Below are 20,401 nucleotides of genomic sequence, written 5' to 3' on the forward strand. Positions count from 1 at the left end.
ATCTCACAAGTAACATTCTTTCTTACCATAACTACTTTCACACAATCTATCCATCGTTTCTTTGGTCAAGTGAAGTAGTTAATTATTTTATTTGGACTACTGCATAATTGTCTACCTGTAGATAGACACGAAGACATACATTACAAGATACGAGTATAATACGAAAAAAACAGCCGTTTTTGTCAAACTTATAACTTCAAAATTCTTCCTTGTCATGATTTATAAACAGGTTTTTTTTTTAATTCTAGGTCTTTTAACCTTGGATCGTGAGAAACACAATTGTAGGTAATTTCCAACTGTAACAAAAAATCATCAAAATTAACAGGAAATCAAGATAATATTAGTGTTTTTTGATTAACACAATGTCAAACATAGACTTGATATGAAACGTTTTGGTCGTGTTTAAAAAAAAAAAAAAGTTATATTTTTTTTTGAAGTTTTTTAGTGTTAGCTTTTTACTTGAATTTTTTACAGTTATGTAGGTATGTTAATACGTTTCGTAAATATCCATGTGCTTAGATAATTAAACTGAACAAGTAATTTAATTGTGTTTATATATATATTATAAAATACTGTTAAAATTAAAAAAAAAAACAGTGAACCGGTACTTCTGGTCCTTATCTACACATTGCATTAATTTATTATTTAGATAAACTCCTTAAAGGTAGTGCGACTGATAATTATTTTTATCAAATGTTATACAAACTGTATAATCACGGTGCCTTGAGATAATGTGTGTCATAAAATAGAAAATATTTAAGTGCCTATAAACATATAAACCCGCCTAGCAATATAGTTTTAAAAGTAGATTATCTATCAAGTCGATAGGTACCTCCGATTAACCGCTTACCAATAGTGTAGAATACCCTAATTATTATTTTACTCTTTGGTGTAGAACTAGCTTCTCCCAGCAGTTTCACTTGCGTCATATAGGAACTGCTTACTTTTATGAACGCGTATAAAGAGTAACCTACTACCTTTCTCGACAAAGCTGAAAGAATTTTGTTAACTGAAAGTGGCAGTACTTTCCGAGATTAGCGCGTTACAAACAAACTAGTTTTATAATTATAAATAGTATGGATTTATATAAAGAAACAAAAGTATACAAAAAAAGTTTTATATTTTTGCCAATAACAAGTACATAACATGATTACAACATAACATACAGACGCAATTAACCAAATAATAATTTCAACATTATTTTTATTTTTACCCTTAAACCTTACGCAGTCCTCAAAATGATACAAGACTTAAAAACCAAATGAGTTATTAAAAATACGTATTTAATGTTAAAGCTTTACGAAAAATCTTTAGTCAAAATGCTGTCTTAAATTGCTACAAAAATATTTATTTCCATTCAAATATCGTCGTTTGTATCAATTCGCCTTTTATTCTTTCAGGCTTATACATCTTTACAAAATATATTCAAGTCTGTTAACGTTACAAATAAACATTCAATAAACTCTTTCAATTCCAAAATGTACAATTTCAGTAATCAAAAATATATTTTCCATCTTAACCCTATAATGTTCATCTTAAAACTTACTTAGAAAGAACAAATTGACTGAAAGTACAGTATGCACCACATAACTTTGCACATTTGTTCAAATAGATCCTGTAGAAAAGATTTATGTGTCCACTATTTGTCTTCGCAATAGTCAACATGAACAAAACACTACCGCCCCCGCTTGAGCCTTTCAATGGCAAACTTAAGATATCCAAAGTTATTTGAAGCAAACTGCACCTATATATACCCTGATTCTAAATCTTAACTCTAACAGTACTGTTCCTTCAGCACCCTTCTCAAAATCTTACCAGCTGCACTTTTAGGAACTTTATCAATGAAGGATATATCGTCCACATGTTTGTATGCCGCTACTTTCTCATTGACAAACTTTGATAGGTCATTTGTAGTACATTTGTGACCATTCTTAAGTACTACGAAGGCTTTAGGTGATTCTCCTTTGGTCTGATGAGGTACTCCAACAACGGCTGCGTCATCTACTGAAGGATGCTCACGTAAAACGGATTCTAATTCTGCTGGGGGTACTTGGAAGCCTTTTACCTGTAAATGAAAAATATTTATTTTTTACTTAATTCATCGTAACATAGCTGTAATTGGACTTATTGTTAGTACAATCATTTATACGTGTATGTGTACGTGGAAGTCGTGGTGGCCTAGTGGACAAAGAACCAACCTCTCGAGTATGAGGGCGCGGGTTCGATTCCAGGTCAGGCAAGTACCAATGCAACTTTTCTAAGTTTGTATGTACTTTCTAAGTATATCTTAGACACCAATGACTGTGTTTCGGATGGCACGTTAAACTGTAGGTCCCGGCTGTCATTGAACATCCTTGGCAGTCGTTACGGGTAGTCAGAAGCCAGTAAGTCTGACACCAGTCTAACCAAGGGGTATTGGGTTGCCCGGGTAACTGGGTTAAGGAGGTCAGGCAGGGCAGTCGCTCCTTGTAAAGCACTGGTACTCAGCTACATCCGGTTAGACTGGAAGCCGACCCCAACATAGTTTGGGAAAAAGGCTCGGAGGATGAATCACTTATACGTGTATTTATAGAAATATGTATTTCCAAGCTATTATTTTCTTGTTTTCTCCTACAATTCTATCTTCAAAAATCACTTTGTCCTTCATTTCAGGTCATTGCCAGACTTTTTATGGCGTAAACTCTTTAGTGTAACGGTAAGACATAGGCTGCCCGTAAAACATAAAATAACTCGCTTTTAAGTCAGCTAGACTCTTTCGCAGCCATATCCATACTTATTTATAATTCCATATTTACCTTAATGAGCTCCTTTAATCTATCAGCAATAGTGATAGTTCCATCTGCGTCAGCTACGCCCATATCACCAGTTCTGAACCAGCCGTCTGCTGTGAAAGCCTCGTTGTTGGCTTGTGGGTTATCTCTGTATCCTCGCATTACTTGAGGACCTCGGATAAGGATCTCGCCAGTCTGAAACCCAAAAACAATAATATTAGTTGCTACAACGTTCAAGAAAGCATCTATGTTATAACAAAATTGGGAAAAAGTAAATAAGTCAGTAAAAGATTACTACAGTCATGCATCAAATAGTTTACATCTATGAACATTTTACTAAATTAATTCAATTTCTTTCGATTCACTTTATGTTTTCCTTTTACATCGCTACGAGTACCCATTTTATTTTAGACTAGCTGTTGCCCGCAACTTCGTCTGCGTGGGCAATGTAGAATAGTCAAAATACTACTTATCCCGTAGGTGCATTCTTTCACGTGACAGTATAATTAGGATTAGCACTTAGCAGTCGCATAGATTCATTGATCAAGGTTGTGTTGTGGATGTGACCATTTATCTAAACAAAAGAAGTAAAGTTTGTGACGTTGTGGAAATCTCTGGATCTAGTCAGCCAATTTGGAAAATTATTACGTTAGTAATTTTCACAGGAAACAGCTATAATCTATGTCTATATGCTTTGAGTCTTTTTTTTTTTTTTTAAGCGACGTAAAATCATCAAATGACCCCTCCCGCTGTGGGTTAGCAGCGGTGAGGGAGTGTCAGACTCTTACTGACTAAAATCGTCGTGTTCCGTCATAGGCCTTTTATGTACCAGGGCCGCGGTATCTCTTTCGAACAACCCGCAGCCCCGTTTCGAACAACCCGCAGCCCCGATATGCTTTGAGTCTGACAAAGCTGTCATTTGTACATTTTCTGCAGCTGCTGCGACTAATCAGAAGCCAGAAAGTCTGTCAGTCTTACCAGGGATATCGTCTTGTGTAGTTGACTGGATTGAAGATAGGTAGATAGGTAGTCGCTCCAAGCAAAATATTGGTACTCAAAAAGATTCTATAACTGGAAGCCAACACCAACATAGTTGGGGAATAGCTGGATGGATGATAAAATGAGTCATCATCATCAGCAGGCGCATAGGGTAGGATAGTTTCACTACTGGGGAGAAACACTTGTATGACTTGGGGATTTTCTGTGCAGACAAAAAACGCACGTGTGTGTGTGTGTGGCTGTGTGACAGAAAATTAGGCGTGCGACATTAGGCGTGCGTGATCCTCGGGCGTGTGAGTAGCGCGGGCGTCGCGAGCGCGCTGCGTGAACGTCGCGTTTTGTTGCCCTGCGGCATGTGTGAAGCGTGCAAGCGACGCGCTCGCGGCGAGCACGCGGCGCTCGAGTTGCGTTCTCACCCCTTCGCCCGCTATCCCCGCCGCCCGCTAAACGCCTTAGCAGTTAAACGTCAAGGAGAGCGGTGCGTGCGCGTCGCGAGCGCGCTGCAAATGCCGCAGGGCAGCAAAACGCGACGCTCACGCAGCGCGCTCGCGACGCACGCGCGGCGCCCGCGCTACTCACACGCCCGAGGATCGCGCATGCCTAATGTGGTGGCCTAAGCCGGGACTCCACCGAAATGTTTGCATTAGTTCACGAATAGGCAAAATGTACGTATCTGTGAGAGTCCACTTCATGTGTTCGTACTTGAAACCTGCAGTTTTGCCAAGATTTTCAAAATGTACGCTCGCAATTTGTCATTTCTTGGTGGAGCCAGCAAATCAAAAGAAACATAAGTGTTGTATACTGTGCGTCACTGCCGCACACCGGGAAAATTTCGCTCTTGCGGAGGACGTTTATATACCATATTTTGTGTCACACGTAAACAGGACGACAGTAGTATCCACCGAAACACTTTCAAAGATCTGATGAACGAACAAATCAGACCTGACTTGGTCACCTGGGGCCAATCAGAGCTCTATGAAGCGATAATACGCTTTGGCTCCTACTGTTATTGTGGTTTCGGAAAATTTAGTCACCTCATTCAACGATGAATGTAATTCTGGTGGTACTATTAAGAACACTTGCTTAGCGCAGAAGCTGACGTTGGCAGGTCAACTCTTTTGACTTCTCGAATAGGATACCATTGGTTTTTGTGCAATGCACACCTGCAATGCATTCTGGATTAGGATAGGATATAGGTGGATAGGATTTGCAACAGAGAACGATTCTGTCTTTGTGATTAAATGACATCAAACGTAGTTTTATATAAAAGGTGTTTTTTTAGACTTGGCTCGGGTCTTACTGAGACTGTTCGTAATCGTGAACAGTGTATTTGCGATCAGAAGTTGAAAGTAAGCATGTCTCTGGTATGCGGCGCGTAATTTGTACGTTTTCAGACGCATAAAGCATTTTACGTGTGTATGGTATTAAATCGAGAAAGCTCCCATTTCTTATCTGCACTTTGTATCTGGGCTTGTTCTTAAAGCTACAGAATCCTACATTACCTACCTCACGCTTAGGAGCGCTTGCGAGAGATAGATCCTCATTTCTTCTAGGATTAAGTTTACATATTTTGCATCAGAAAAAATAATTAAGGTCTACTTAATACTACTCATTCAAAGTAATTTGTTTTAAGGCCACCACATTAGTGGAAGATAAGCTAAACTATGTTTATGAAAAAATCCTGATATGAACTCCATCTGTAAGTTTAAATGATAATTATTTGTTCCACTAAAGTCATCATTTTTGACATAATGTTCAAAAAATAATTTAGATGGCACCGTTTTAAATTTGGCTGAGAACTATTAATTTTCTTTTCATCAAAGTAATAATTATAATTGGATTTTGATGTGGCACGGCAAACTGACAAACACTATTGAAATGTCTATCGAAAAATTACACTACGTGTTAAAATATGGTGAATTACGGAAAATACACAACTCCATCTGTTGAAATAATAATCCTGTATAAAGAATGTATGGTAATTAATTGTCATTTACCACCTCGCTCCTTTGACAAATTTTATGTATTTTATTTAACACAGATTACCACAGATGGAGCTACTTTAACCTTGGCTAAACAAAATTTTCATATTTTTTTTTCTTCCGAAGTTACTTATGAAGGTGTGATTTTCTGTTTCTGTGTAAAGGTTAATAATAGGCCGATCAACTAATATAAGTACAACATTCAAATGCTCAGTTTTGACGAACAGATTGCTTGTCGTAATATTTTACATCTTGAATTCACAAAATTAATCATATATTTTAATAGAGTGAATCGATTTCGATGAAACAAAAACTAAGTAATACCCCAAGTTACGTAGAATTTTTGTATATAAGCATTGTCTGCATTGAATTCGTAGATTTTACGTGAATCCCGAACGAACAAACAGACAAACAGACAAAAATGACAAAAATGATGGAAATGGGTTCTGTTAGTTATCCTTTAACATGCTGGCTATTTTTCTTGTCAATTTCTTCAATGTACAAAAATTACTTTTCTACAGATTTATTATATGTATAGATGTATAGACTACATATAAATCTTCACGTACCTCTTTAGGTCCCAAATTCTTAAGATCTTTGTCCACAATCCTCAATTCAGTACTCGCTATTGGTGGACCAGTGGCTTCGTACCGCTTTGACATTGTTGGTGACAGAGAGACTACTGGAGAAGTCTCCGTAAGACCGTAGCCTTGTCTGAAGTCTATGTCACGCTGAAAAAAACAGTGTTTATTAGAACCCCGATATTTCTTCTAGGAATTGACCACTTTCCAATTTCTCTCTTACCAAAATGTTTCGACTTAATATTAGCTGTGAAAGATGTCATGTGAAAGCTATGACTTACAGACTAAAACAATATAAAATATTTGTGAAGTTATTGTGTGAAGTTGAAAAATACGATATCTAATATTTGATCTTTCAAGCATCGTTTCAGCAGCAGCACTCTCATCGCAGAACATACTCGAAGCCCAACATAGTTGGGAAAAGGCTCGGAGGATGGTGACTGTCATCGTAGAATTCGGATAAGTAATAGATAATATTAAATTCATAAGTAATATATGTACCTCACATCGTGCCAAAAATCTTTCAGCATCAGAAGCTGCAAGAGGCGCCGCTCCATTACACACGAAGTCCACGTGCTGGAATGTTTTCGCTGTAGCTGCAGGATGAGAGCTCATCATCAGAACTGGAATGGAGAACACGTACAGAGATTAGGAAAATATTGATTAATTGGCAATCGGTCCTACAGTACTAATCATCATCCCTCGCCTTTTGGTGTCGCCACTGCATTGGTGTTCTTAGTAGACAATTGGCCTTATCTAGACATCTTTAGTCTTAATTTTGGAAATAATAACTCTGAGATTTGTACAGCGGTAAGGTGACAAAATAATATATTCGTCGTCTAATTCTCTTGCCTTTTTTACTGGTAAAGGTTTGATGACATTTTGTATAAAGCCTTACCAATATTGGCACTTTTTCCAAACTAAGTTTGAGTAAAATTATGATCAAGTTGTTGTTGTGAATTTTGGCTTTATTGTGAACTGTTAAAAGGGTGTGTCCGAACTTGTAAGTCAGGAATGTTACCAATGGATCAGGCGACCATTCCAAACATTATTATGTCGAAAAAAACTCGTGCGTCAACGATGACATCACTTTCGTGTATTTTACAAATGGACTTTATGACTTTATTTACCAATATGGTCTATTTTACATGTTTAACGATAAATAAACAAGACTATTATAACACGAGATTTGGAATTAGCAAATTAATCGACGGACCATGACAACGCAAATGATCTCGCATGTTTGTAAAACAACGATTTGTAACTATTGCAGCTACAGTTACTGAAACATCTGTAAGTTATGTAGTACAAAATAGGACCAAGAAAAATAAATTGATACATATAACGGATAAAGAACTAAAGGCCTAAATAAATAGTGATAGGGCCAAAGTAACCATTGCTGATGATAAACAAGTCTACCAAAACCCAGTCATTCAAGACCAAAACGGCCTTGTGGAGAACCAATTGCAAAATGCCAGAAGTAAACAAATAAAGGAGGTGTGTACGTGAGCGGCGTATGAGTATGAAGTTATTAATACACCGCACGCACACACACGCAAAGCGTCAAACACACACAGATGCATAAAACCTGTCTCTTGTTTACGTACGCTGTTCTCAGCTTGTGTGGGTTTGTTTACGTTTTTGGTGTATGGAGACAGCTAGTTTAACAGCAAATATTGAATATAATAATGTATTTTTCACTAGTGATTGGTTCATTTTAATTGGCTTTCAAATCGCGTGATTCTGTAGAAAAATATGATACCTTCCCTCTTGTTGTAATAATTCTTATATTGCCTTCAATAGTTATACAAAGAGTATTACTTTCATCGTAAATAATACCTGAACAGAATCTGTATTTACGACATTCATTTATAACTTTACAATAAATTTTAGTATCGGCATATCTTTTTATGGCAGCAGCATTATCAGTATCACTAAATTTGTTCAAACAGCCTACAGGACGTAAACATGATAAAAGAATTAATGTTTTATTTACATACCACACAGTGTTGCCACTATATTAGAATTGACCCAGGTCCTGACTCCTTGTAAAGCCATTATGGCCGGATTAGATCTTACTGACTGAAACCTATCAATATTTGTTGGCCCTAAAGTGTCGAGACCCCTGTTTGTTCTTTATCATTCGTTTTCAAAACTTTCAGACTTTGCAGACCTGGGAGATTTATTCATGTTTCTTTCATTTCACTTTTCAAGAATCATCGTCAGAAAAGTTATTAAACAAATACTTACTCAGCGGTGGTGCCACCATCAGAGTATTCGTTTTCTGCTTCTCAATAGTCTTGAGAAATGATTCTGGACTGAACTTGGCTAAAGCCACCAGCTTGGCCCCGATGGATAGCTTATGGAACATCAGGACTGTTGCTGCGTAGATGTGGAAGAATGGTAAGACTCCCATTACCACATCTTGATGAGTTGCTGAAAATAATAAAAATACGTTTTTGTTTAGAGGAAAAAGTCTAAGAAAGAAAGAACAATAGGACATACCTCTGTACTGTCTTAGGTGCTTTAGAGAGAAGACGTACTTCCTTATGCACTACCTTATATACTCCCTTATGAAAACTTAACTTAAACATTTTTGTCTTTAATTTTTGAATATCAGATCAAAGAGAATCAATCAGAAAACACCAAATGTGTAATTATCGTTTTAAGTACAAATATTACTCTTTAGATTCCCATAAAAGAACATCAAAATAAATTCTGAACTCACCAGTCGTATCATGGTGCAACCTTATTTGAGGCTCATTAATCTGCTGGCAATTAGCAATGATGTTTCTATGCGAGAGCTCCACACCCTTCGGCAGTCCCGTAGTCCCACTTGAGTACGGTAAGAAGCAAATATCATTGGGGTTCCTTCTAACTTTCTTCAAACAAGACTTGTCTGCGTGAATATCTTCACTCAGTTCGTTGAATAAAGCTGTTCCTTCAGGAGCCGGGTCTCCATTGGTTTTCACAACGACTATTGGAATGTTAAGTTTGGCAAGTTTTAAAGCTTCTTTGACTGTTGGTACCGCCTCTGGTAGCGTGACTATCATCTTTGATGCCGACATCTTAAGCTGGCGTTGAATTTCATCTGAAAATTGTGCACAGATAGTTTTTAAACGGTTTTATTTAGCTTACCCTGTTTGTTTTATTTATTATTCTTGGGTCAAATTTAGTAATTCGAATTTAAGTACCTTGCTGTTGTCAGATTGATCTGAAATTTGGTACACACCTTTAATTCCGATGACAATACAATATACTTAAATCAATAACATTGTAAATCCAAGATGGCCGCCGGTACAAAATGGCGGATTACATATTTTTTCCACAACCCCCTCAATATGGGTATCAAATGAAAGGGCTACTCAAGTAGAATACTGTCAGCAACCCCAGCGGGGCCCAACAGGGCCAAGGCCTGCCTGGGCTGCGGGATTGTCCTGGTACATAAAAGGCCTACGACGAAACACAACGGTTTTTAGTCAGTAAGAGTCTGGCACTCCCTCACCGCTGCTGACCCATATATAGAATGAGGAATATTCGGCAGGCATTTTCATTAAATATAAAAACTAGAAAATAAAAAATCGGTAAAAAAACTTTTAAGTAAAACGGTTTTATCTTATGTGCACTGAAAACTAGAAAATAAAAAAAACTGTTACTTACCTATAAACCTACATGGGTGGCCCCGGTCATATTAGACTAAAATAAAAACGTGGGGGCCCTCTGAAATCCTACCTATGGCAAAGCATATCTTTATATTCTCTTAGATCGTGAACTCGGCGTTCGCTGGTGAAGCCGCTACGGGTGATTATTGATTGTCAAAATCTCCAGTTACGATTATAGTAAGTAGAAATCCACACCTATTTTACCTCTAGAAGAAAGTATTACAGCAATAATTAGGTAATGGGCCCCACGTTTTTATTTTAGTCTAATAGGTATGACCGGGGCCACCCATGTAGGTTTATAGGTAAGTAACAGTTTTTTTTATTTTCTAGTTTTCAGTGCACATAAGATAAAACCGTTTTACTTAAAAGTTTTTTTACCGATTTTTAGTATCCATTACAATTCTTGGGTACCTAATTATTTAACGTGATCTACTGTATCTGTTACATTACAATACTCCTATAGTTCAACGTGTTCTTCTAATTCAAATTATTTTTCATAAGCTCTATGTTATTTACTTAGCAGTTTTGAAATTTCTTGATGCTAGTTCAAATAATATAAGTCCAACTGCGATTCTAATCGCTACTGTTAATAGATTCATAGAACACTTACGAGCAGTATAGATGGGATTGATACTAGTGATCACTCCTCCAGCTTCCAATATTCCCAAAGCTACCAGTGGGTAGTCTGGAATATTGGGCAGCATGATCGCGACTGTGTCTCCATCACGAATCTTGAACTTGGTCCTTAGGTTCGCCCCAAATCTGTTGGATAGCTTGAATGCTTGTTCGTAGGTGTAGCCTCTGCCTGTTACTGCACAGACCTGAAACGTTAATTGATCTATGCATACTTCATATAATAAAGCTAAAGGGTTTATTTAGTTCGAACGCCTTTATCTCAGGAACAGCTAGACCTATTTGTTTTTTTTTTGACAATGTTAGATAGCCCTAGCGAGGCTGAAAGTTAGGTACTATTTAACCGGGTGCGTTCCCACGAGACGCGAGTAAAATCATGTAAATAGGGGCACCTAAAACACAACTTCGACTTTTCCAAAAGACAGTTTAGTTTTAACATGGCTTGTTGGCATTTGCTTTGCATGATTATGCTTTACTGTATGCTATATTTAGAAATTATTGATGCATTTAATCACAAGTTTCCCTTCTATGAACCGATGACTGGCGATGACGAATAGTAACATCATCTAATAATATTATATGTGCCTATTCACAATATACTCTTTAAGTTAGGAATTTACGGAGATGTTGTGATGTCTTTTGGAAGAAATATGCGACATAAAATAGATTTTCTAAGCTTTAACATTTTTTTATCGGATTATTTTTGATATCGGGTTGGACGGAATCTTTGATTGCAATAACAAAACAAGAAGCGATGCTCGATTATAGGCATCATTTCAAGTGGAAAAATAAAAGCATTAAGCCGATCCGTTGTCATCTTGATAAATATATCAGTAATCTGCTTTGCAAGTGGTAAGATAATATCATCTGTGTTGTTATGAAGCCCCGTGTTTTCATCGTAATTTTGATGATCAACTTTGCGGCTTTTAGGCGTTTTAAAAAAGAGCATGTCACGTTTATATTTTTTGACACAAATAATCTAAACAAATAATCTAAACTTTATTCTGTTTCTGTATTCTTTATTATATTCTTTGTTTGGACCATTGGAAGGATATCGAAGATCAAAATGTATACGCAAAAGTTTATCGTAATTTTATTTATAGCAAAATATGGGTAAATATATTATGTCCCTGGCCAATAACTTAAGAATACATATTAGAAAATATACTTACAGAAGCAGTCCTTTCCGGCCATTTATCCAAATTATGCCATACGTACTCGTACAACGTATAGTTTGGTATTTCAATGCTCTTGTAAGGCGACGTGATCACTCTATCCTGCGTCCATACACTATGTTTTCTAATCACAACACTCGCATATTTTGAACTCTGCTTCACTGTATTTAAAGTCCTTTTTACCGTGAACAAGTTTTTGGCTACCATTGTTCTGATATGCACTGTTTATGAAGACTGGAAAGTAAATGATTTAATTTTCGTGTCAACAGCTGATATGGGTGTACTTACGTAATTTGTATTAAGTAGGTAAACTGTTTGTTTGGTAATAAAGTCGAAAGATAGGTAGGATAGGATAAGTGATAGTCATAAGCCGATTGCAGTCTGATAGCATTATGACAGTGATCAACAATATTGATAAATAGAATACCAATTTATTTTACTAGTTGTTTTCCCGCGGTTTCACTTCGGGACTACCTACTCCCAAAGGGACCGTATTGAAGAAGAGGGTACTTCTCGAAGGGAAGTAGCCCGTGCCGGGATAAAATATAGCTATGTATTGCTGCTTTCCAACAGTGAAAGAAATTCTTTAAGTCGGTTCAGCACTTTCGGATACAATCAGACAGACAAACCAACAGAAATGTTTCCTCTTTATTTTATTACTATAGATTACTACTCGAATTCCTCAGTTACCCTGACATCAAAGCCCATCATGAAATAGATCACTGGGTGCAAGCAGTTTTGCATAAATTAACGTTTAAGCCTATAAAAATAATGTTTCATTTTTTTTAATTACTACCTAAAAGAAAATAAAAAACAAACAATGAATCGTTTCCACGATAAGATAAAAGGAAGTCTGTTATTACAGTAGTCATGAGTCGTGACCAATTACCAACACCTGGTCAAGATCTAGATACGGTATGCCTGAAGAAGCTATCATTGCTTATTGCCGCTCATTCGGCTCATTTGAATACGTTATCTTACAATCAGTTGCAGTTTTTTGAAATGTAACTTTGTTTAAGTTCGTAGTATTAAATACATGTTATACTTGTTGCCAGTTGCCAAACTATAAATCGTATTCTAAGAAGACCCGCACCTTGCAGACTAAACAGCCGGCCGACAATTAACACGATGGTTGGCATTTTTTTTAAGAAAATATCTGATGCCGTCTAAATGTCGCATAAACATTTTTTTAAATATTTTATAGGTGATGCTCATTTTAAGTTAAACTTATGGGACAGTCTCTATTTTTTCTCCAAATCTTTAATGGCTTTTTAATGAAGACGGTAGTGTTCTGATAAATATCTAACTGCAGATACTGCAGTAAAGATAACACCTAATGGTATAAGACATTATCATTAAATGCTCTCTAATGTCTTTTGTCTTAATGGTGTAACAATATTGCCTCATATGTGACAGTATTACCAAAACTAAGGCAATGTAGGTACTAAAGCAATTATCATCATCATACTGGTTGTAAGACTTCCATTGCTGAATATAACCATTAACCCTCCCCGATTGGTTTCTAAACGGACGGGTTGAACGCAGCCTGCGTCCAACGCCTACCTACTACCAGATCTTTGACAGATAGATACGACTATCAAGTCAATAATAGTCATAGGATTAAACAGAAATCATTTCAATAAAAAAAATGTATTCATCAAAAAATAAAAATTTGGCAATGACCCTCAAACTAGGCTACAGCCCGATTTGATTTAGAGGCTTTTCTCCCACAAAAGGGCCATCAAACCTTTAAAGGCAATCCTGCCACATTTTGTACATGTCGCTGGTTTGTATCTACATCAAACCTATCTGAACTCAATTATTACATTAATGCCAAGGATTTCATAAAGTCGCATAACCTGATGTTTTTACACTTATTGTATGCAGATGCAGTCTAAGTATGTTCCCTTTGTTGCACTTTGCTACATGGCTACATGGTTAGCTATAAATAAATGCTATGTATAAAAACGTTTTTATTGAGCCTGAGACCATGACCTTTTGTCATTTGACGAGTAGTAAAAGAAAGTAATGAACAGTAGTTTAGTTTCATATAATGTTTGTAATTAAATTACTAATGAATGAATAATTACACAATGATTTTTGGCTAGAGTTAAGTATATTTTGTTGATCGAAAAATGGTTATCGAGGTGTTAAAATTTTTTTTTTGCAACTACTATGTACTCGTATGTTGTACATACTCGTTCTTTGTCTGTCTTGTTGCCAATTTTATTTTTTGGTCAGTAATATCATAATATATTTTCTGCGAGAATTATAGAGGAATGGTTATTCCTCTCTGTGTCTTGACATTGACTCCCTTCTTATTAAAGGTTGTATATTCAATATTTTAAGTACACGACTGAAAGAATTTGGTGTAAGTGGTAGCACAGATTACTAATTAGTTACTACAGGGGTAGTCAAAAATACACTAATCTGTATCACAGCTACATAATCAAGACTTGAACTTCTGCATACAATCAAACTTGCTACAATACACAACTGCGTTTAACGAGTATGTATGTATGTGAGTATCTGATGAATACAGGCAGTTCATTCTATAAATAGAGTCTGTCATATGTCTGTCTGTCTGTATGTGTGTATGTAGCATGAATGTTCTTTGTATCAAGCTTGTTAATTGACGCAGTGGATATGCCTCAGTTCGTCAATTGTTTTATCCGAATTCGAGGGATATTGAATGTTCTTAACATTTAGTGTACTTTTTTATAAAGGTAAATCTGTTTATGTTTTCATTTTGTGAACTAAAAATAGAAACTGAAACTATTCTCCAATTGGTTAGATAATTAATTAAACATCAATTATGTTGATACGACTTTTGACGGGTGACAGCGCCCGATCGAACCGTGTACTGTTGTGCCGGTTTTTTCACACGGTAAATCCGCCGGTGTGAAAAAGCTGTAAGTAGCAAAATACTATCGAGATTTATCAATAAATAAAGTCATATTTTGGCTAGTTGTTAGTTTTCCTCCTAGATAAGTGTCTTTAAATTGTATAATTTATTGTTATTTCATAATTGAGGCTAATTTTATACGCACACAACAAGTTAAGTGATATTAAATGGAAGACAAAGCAAGCGGATTATCACAATGTAAAAATATAAATAAGACACGTTCATTCAAACAATGGACTACAAAATTGTAAGGACAGTCAGCGTGAAGGAATTTTTAAATAAGATTATTTTCCATGTTTTCAAGGTATAAATAAATGTTTTCGTGCCTCGAGAACACTCAAACAGAAGTATTTTAAAATAAGGCCGAGGAATCATGCTGCAAAATCAATTGATATAAATAAATTGTAAGTATATACGTTAACTTTGCATATTTCACTTTAAAAATAGGTACCTATATTAATAAACTATTAAAAAATCTACAAACATTTTAATATGGCAAGAAGGATTAATAGAGAAGCACGGAGCACCACCAAGGAATTCTGTTAGTTTATGTTACTTAAAATGTATTATATTCTCATACATGAAACATTTTCTTCCTTAATACATTGTACGTACATTATACGACGTGATAGATGTAAAAACCATAATATTATAAACCTTTGTTATCTTTGTCGCAACAATAAAACTTATACTTTCTCATACTTTTAAGCAAAACATCCTTATAAAGATAAAAACATTTTTATACTTAATTATAATAATACTGTTATAACCACAAACCTGATAATGGGAAATTAATTGATGTGGTATTTGTTATTGTTTTTATTATCACAAAAGATCGGAAGCATTACCCCAGATAAGCGATACATTTTCGAACATTTAAAAAATAAAAACTTTTAGTTTTACATGCACCAAAAATAAAAAGTAAGTATATCTGGGCAAGGTCATGAAATATTATAAGTGTCTCATTTGATCAGATTATAAGTAAGTATCCGAGTTTTTCACCAAAATACGTCGTTTGAAACCCAGGGTTTTCCTAAGTAGCTTTTAACTGCCTAGAATAATTCCAAAGATTATACAAAAAAAGCAGTTCAAGAAATAAGCTACCACACAATAATTTAGTACCTAAGTTACGATTGAATTATCTTTATTCAAAGCTATTTTCAATTAGAGTTCATCATGGAAAACTATAATGTTACCCACGTAAAGAAAGTCACGCCAATGTCATTCAGAGATCATTTGATATCAGTAAAATGCCTGAAGCTTCAGACTTTGTCATATAATAAAGCATGATTATCATACATGATATTTTTCATAGCTGATTTCAAGTGCAAATGAAGGTCAGTAGCTTTATCAAATATGCTTAAATTCTGAATTAGTTTCAGTTCGATGCAAATCGAGTTGCATTTTTATCTGTAACAGATGTTTACACGCCAATACTAGCAAGGTGGACAAAAGATCTTATAAAGGTCGCCGGAACACGCTTGATGCAAGTAGCCTCCAACAGGTATCTGTGGAGTTCTAAGGGGAGGCCTATGTTCAGCAGTGGACGTCCTATGGCTGAGATGATGATGATGAGATGTTAACTTTGTCAATAAGTTGGTTGCTAAATCTAGCTTTGGGTTTGCTTACTTGGATTTTTGGCATTTACACCTGGCTTATTTGTTACAGTTGTAGCAAAACGGTTTTTACTGTTTTAGTTACAGAACTATTTATGATTTATAAAAAAAAAAACCTTTCTCAGGGTAAGTATACCTAGCCAATTACATCAAAAACATCGAAATTTAAGACATATCATAACATAATACTACATCTTTATATCGCAAACCAAACTTTGTTTATACACCATGCATATTCCGAAAACAGTTCCCAAAATTAATATAATGATAGGTACAAATGTTCAATTCTATTAAACATAAGTGGGTACCTATATCGTTGACCCAGAAACTGATAGGAAAAAGCCGAAAACTATAAAAATGTAGGTCACACATTGTCGCGCGTATCAGCGTTATGCGTCTAGTGCATTGACCCTGATGCTCCAATGCAATGTTTGTTTGTGCGCGCGCGATCATAACCGTTCAGTGTGTCATTTTAAAACGAAGACTAGTGAAACATTACAAAGAAATAAGCATGTTTAATGTGCTGTAAACATAAGAATAATTTAAGTGGTAAAATTAATTACCTATGTAGGTAATGTTAATTTTGTTTACAGTATAAAGGTGGTTTACATATCAACTTTTAATGGGAAACATTACAGAATTTTCCGTAGTTTGTTGTATACGAATTATGATACTTTATTTGAATATCAATAGACTGCTTCAGTACAAATGTTGTCATAGTTTTCTATGCTTCTACCGCATTCATACAAACACTACCACTTTCCCGTGGAACTGGAAAAATATTGTTGATTTTCAAGTTCAAACATCAAAGTTCAACAATGTAACGCAAACGTGAGAAAGCGTCACAGACTTATCAACTTGTCATTCCCTTCGCAATGACATTAGTACTATTAAAACCTAATGTTTAGTCTAACTATCTATTAAGTTCCTATAGTCACGCTGTCAAATGAACCCTACTACCATCGGTCAGGAGTTAAAACAACAAACACTCACTGATAACGCTGTTTAAAGTACACCCATATCAACTTAAACCTGCATTTACTTACATAACAATTCCTAATTCAAATACCAAATCACAGTTTAAACACAGGCCACGCACAACACCGGTATGAAAAGAAAAATTTAAATTTCTCGCTGCGGGGAAAAGTGACGCCCGCTCACGCCGAGCTCCCGAAGTAAACTGACTTCTAAACCTAGGATATAAGTACTAGTTACTTGTTTCTGGTGATGCTAGTTGTAAATCAAAAGGCAGTTAGTTATCGGTAGCTATGTACCTATAATGTTGGTGCATTTATTTACATTGTCACTAGTTTGATGGGTCCTAAATATAGATTCGAATGCATTTGTTCTGGCGGGAGTGAATGGAACGTGTTTTGTTATCGTTTAAGTTTGGAACCACGGAAGAAAGAATGTCTTCCGTGTTTGGAAGCATATACTGGGGTTTATGATAACCCTTTTTTTAAAGATGATTTAAATATTTGGTTCAAAACTATGCGAGACACTTTTAATTCATATTACCTAGGTAGTTTTAAGACAAAAAGAAAGGTACATTTATTTGCTTAAAACACAGCTGTTTTAAAATTTAACAACTATTAATTTGGTGAACAGAACTTAATTAATTTGCAAATGCAGGCAGAAAATGAAATAATTATTATTGCTTTCTGAGATCTTTACCATTGATAATGTGTACACAACATTAGCTAGACAAAATAGTATGGAATGAAAGCCGATTCCGATGGCTTGCCTTGCCTTGCTGTGCATATGAATTCTAAATTAGTGAAGCCGACTATGTAATCGGTATCGTACCACGGATGATGAAGAAATGGAGGACTCAATTTCACTGTTATTAGCGTTCGATAAAAGATTAAATTCGTATTGAATTTATATCTATGTCCCAATATGTAAAAAGATTTAAGATGGCATTTTTTGGTGAGAAAGGAGGTTCATCAAATAATCTCCCGCTGTGGGCACAGTTTGAGAGTCAGTCTGTTATTGACTAAAACGTAGGTACCATGTTCCCTGAAGCCCTTCATTTTCAGCCTAGCAGCCCCATCAAGCTTCGGTCCTAAGGGTCCCCTGAGTTAGCTAACTCTCTTTGGGGAATGACATTCCTTCAGTAAATAAACTTTCAAGTAACAGTTAATTAACTGTTACTTGACCTACCTAGCCTAGATCTACCTAATTAGGTAGATACCTAAATACAATCAAACACAAGATGTCTTGTTAGGTGGGTCGCATACATCTTCAGTACTCCATTTGTTAATACTCCGTGATGTTTACAAATTGTTTACGAACATTATGACATGCTGTTAGGTAATGACGTTTGTACTTCGATAAAAACAGAAACAATTGAAAACCTATCACAATGAACCGGTTTTCACCTGATGATCATCCAGCCAACGAATGATAAGTCTTAACGCAAGACTTATCAAAATGTTTTAAAAACAACTGAACTCGCTAATCTTAGGAACACCAATTTGAATTTCAATTTACATTTTTATACCGGCTACTAGCGCCATCTAGTTTTGCATCTCAGAAGCTTGAAAGAGAGTTTCTCAAACAGACTACTAGATGGCGCTGCACGACTCATTGTCTCAACGCTTAGATTTTGTTTTTGTTTTGACAAAATATAGTTATCGCCGAAATGTGCTTTAACACCGGCCATTAACCGCCTCACGTTTATCTCTGACGTCAATAGTTCTGGTCAAAGTTCGACGGAACGCAAATCACCTCATTATTTTTTATTGTAGGTACATACCTACCCTTCCAGTTATCTGCTCGGTTTGAACCTCCGGTTTCTATTAATGTATACCTAGTTAATCGGTATCAATGTCAAGGCTGCTGACTAAGAAGTACATACAAAACATCACTTTATATTATTAGCTTAGTCTTAGTATGTTAAAACCTGTTTAGACTTTGTAGTTTACCTTATGTTCTTTAAATAGTGTAAGGCTCAATTCCCACTGAAAGAGCAGCGGCCGTAAGAGCACGGAAAATGTACGAGAGCGGCGCGGTGCGGCGCCGCGCTCGCGCTCAATCCCTTGCAATTACGGCCGCTGCCGGCCGCTGCCGGCCGCTGCTCTTTCAGTGGGAATTGACCCTTAAGGTCGAAAGCTGCAGCTTTGTAGATGCGATTTGAAAATTCCGAAAATTTTTGTTAAGATAGCTTGCACTTAAGAGGACGAATTGGAATTTTTGGCGCCAAGGATGTCAATTTTTCTCAGTAAATACAAAACGGATCAAAATACAACTTGGTTACCTGAAAGTTCATGATATAAACCTTATTTTGTTAGTTGTAGAAACATGATTAGGTAACTTTTATAACAGAGAAAAATATATCAAACATACCTCTTTTTAAAAAGAGATTCACATATTATGGGCAAACGGGACCGATTTAAGCCTCTTAACTTTTTTAGTAGTTGAGTATATACATACTCTTTAAAATTGTAGTAGGAATTTTTATTAAATTATCATTTCTAAATATTAAAATTACAAAACCATTTTGTCGCTTACGACTTTTAGTTATAAGCTAGCGCGCGTATTGTTATCCTCGCCCCGCTCAAACGCTCCGACCCCTTTTGGCGCCTTAGATGCGCGTGCCGGTTATGGAATTATTGTTGACCACTTCCTCGCCTTAATAACACAACTGTGTTGAATACACTTCTAGAGGCTTAGGTACCTCGACGATGACATCCAAATCTTGAGGATTAAATTGTGTAGTAAAAAAAACACGGATTATTAAAAAAATATTTTATTTATTTTAAACTACAGTTATATAAAAACAATTAGCTTAAAATTACTTTGCACCTACCCATATTATCAATATTGATAACATACTTTCTTTAAACATACATAAGGCACAATTTCAGATAATTATGTTTTTAAACAAATATAGCACAGCTTTTCAGGAACTTTTTGACTAATGGAACAAGGTAACAAGAATTTTATTCAAGTTTTTTTTGCAAGTTACCAGAGATTAATTAAATCCTTTATTGACGGAAATTAATCTGTTCAATAGAATATATGATACATCCAATTATGTATATTTTTTTTTCTCTTAACTACAAACCTACACTA

The 20,401-nt window shown here is 35.7% G+C and overlaps 1 protein-coding gene across 2 annotated transcripts; it reads right to left on the reverse strand.

Annotated features, from left to right (window-relative positions):
- Positions 1-1,101: 1,101 nt before the first annotated feature.
- LOC110369823 (uncharacterized) lies at positions 1,102-17,528 on the reverse strand. 2 transcript variants are annotated; one of them, XM_049844106.2, is made up of 9 exons: positions 17,371-17,528; positions 11,801-12,037; positions 10,606-10,816; positions 9,062-9,424; positions 8,584-8,769; positions 6,835-6,956; positions 6,322-6,483; positions 2,796-2,966; positions 1,102-2,065 (listed from the first exon to the last, which is right to left on the reverse strand). In XM_049844106.2, the coding sequence occupies exons 2-9, from the start codon at positions 12,008-12,010 to the stop codon at positions 1,775-1,777; spliced, it is 1,716 nt and encodes a 571-aa protein (XP_049700063.2). In that variant the 5' UTR covers positions 12,011-12,037; positions 17,371-17,528; the 3' UTR covers positions 1,102-1,774. The 2 variants fall into 2 exon arrangements, with proteins under 2 accessions (XP_049700063.2, XP_049700066.2); XM_049844109.2 differs by having other exon boundaries at positions 17,394-17,519.
- Between the last annotated feature and the right edge of the window lie 2,873 nt (positions 17,529-20,401).

This window comes from Helicoverpa armigera, chromosome 16 (assembly GCF_030705265.1).
Source record: "Helicoverpa armigera isolate CAAS_96S chromosome 16, ASM3070526v1, whole genome shotgun sequence".
Taxonomy (NCBI): Eukaryota; Metazoa; Arthropoda; class Insecta; order Lepidoptera; family Noctuidae; genus Helicoverpa; species Helicoverpa armigera.

Coding starts and splice junctions, on each gene's coding strand:
- LOC110369823 (XM_049844106.2), bottom strand. CDS start 12,010: ATGGTAGCCAAAAACTTGTTCACGGTAAAAAGGACTTTAAATACAGTG. Junction 8,770..9,061: donor GTTGCACCATGATACGACTG/GTGAGTTCAGAA, acceptor TATTATTTTCAG/CAACTCATCAAGATGTGGTA. Junction 6,957..8,583: donor GATGGTGGCACCACCGCTGA/GTAAGTATTTGT, acceptor TCTCCATTCCAG/TTCTGATGATGAGCTCTCAT.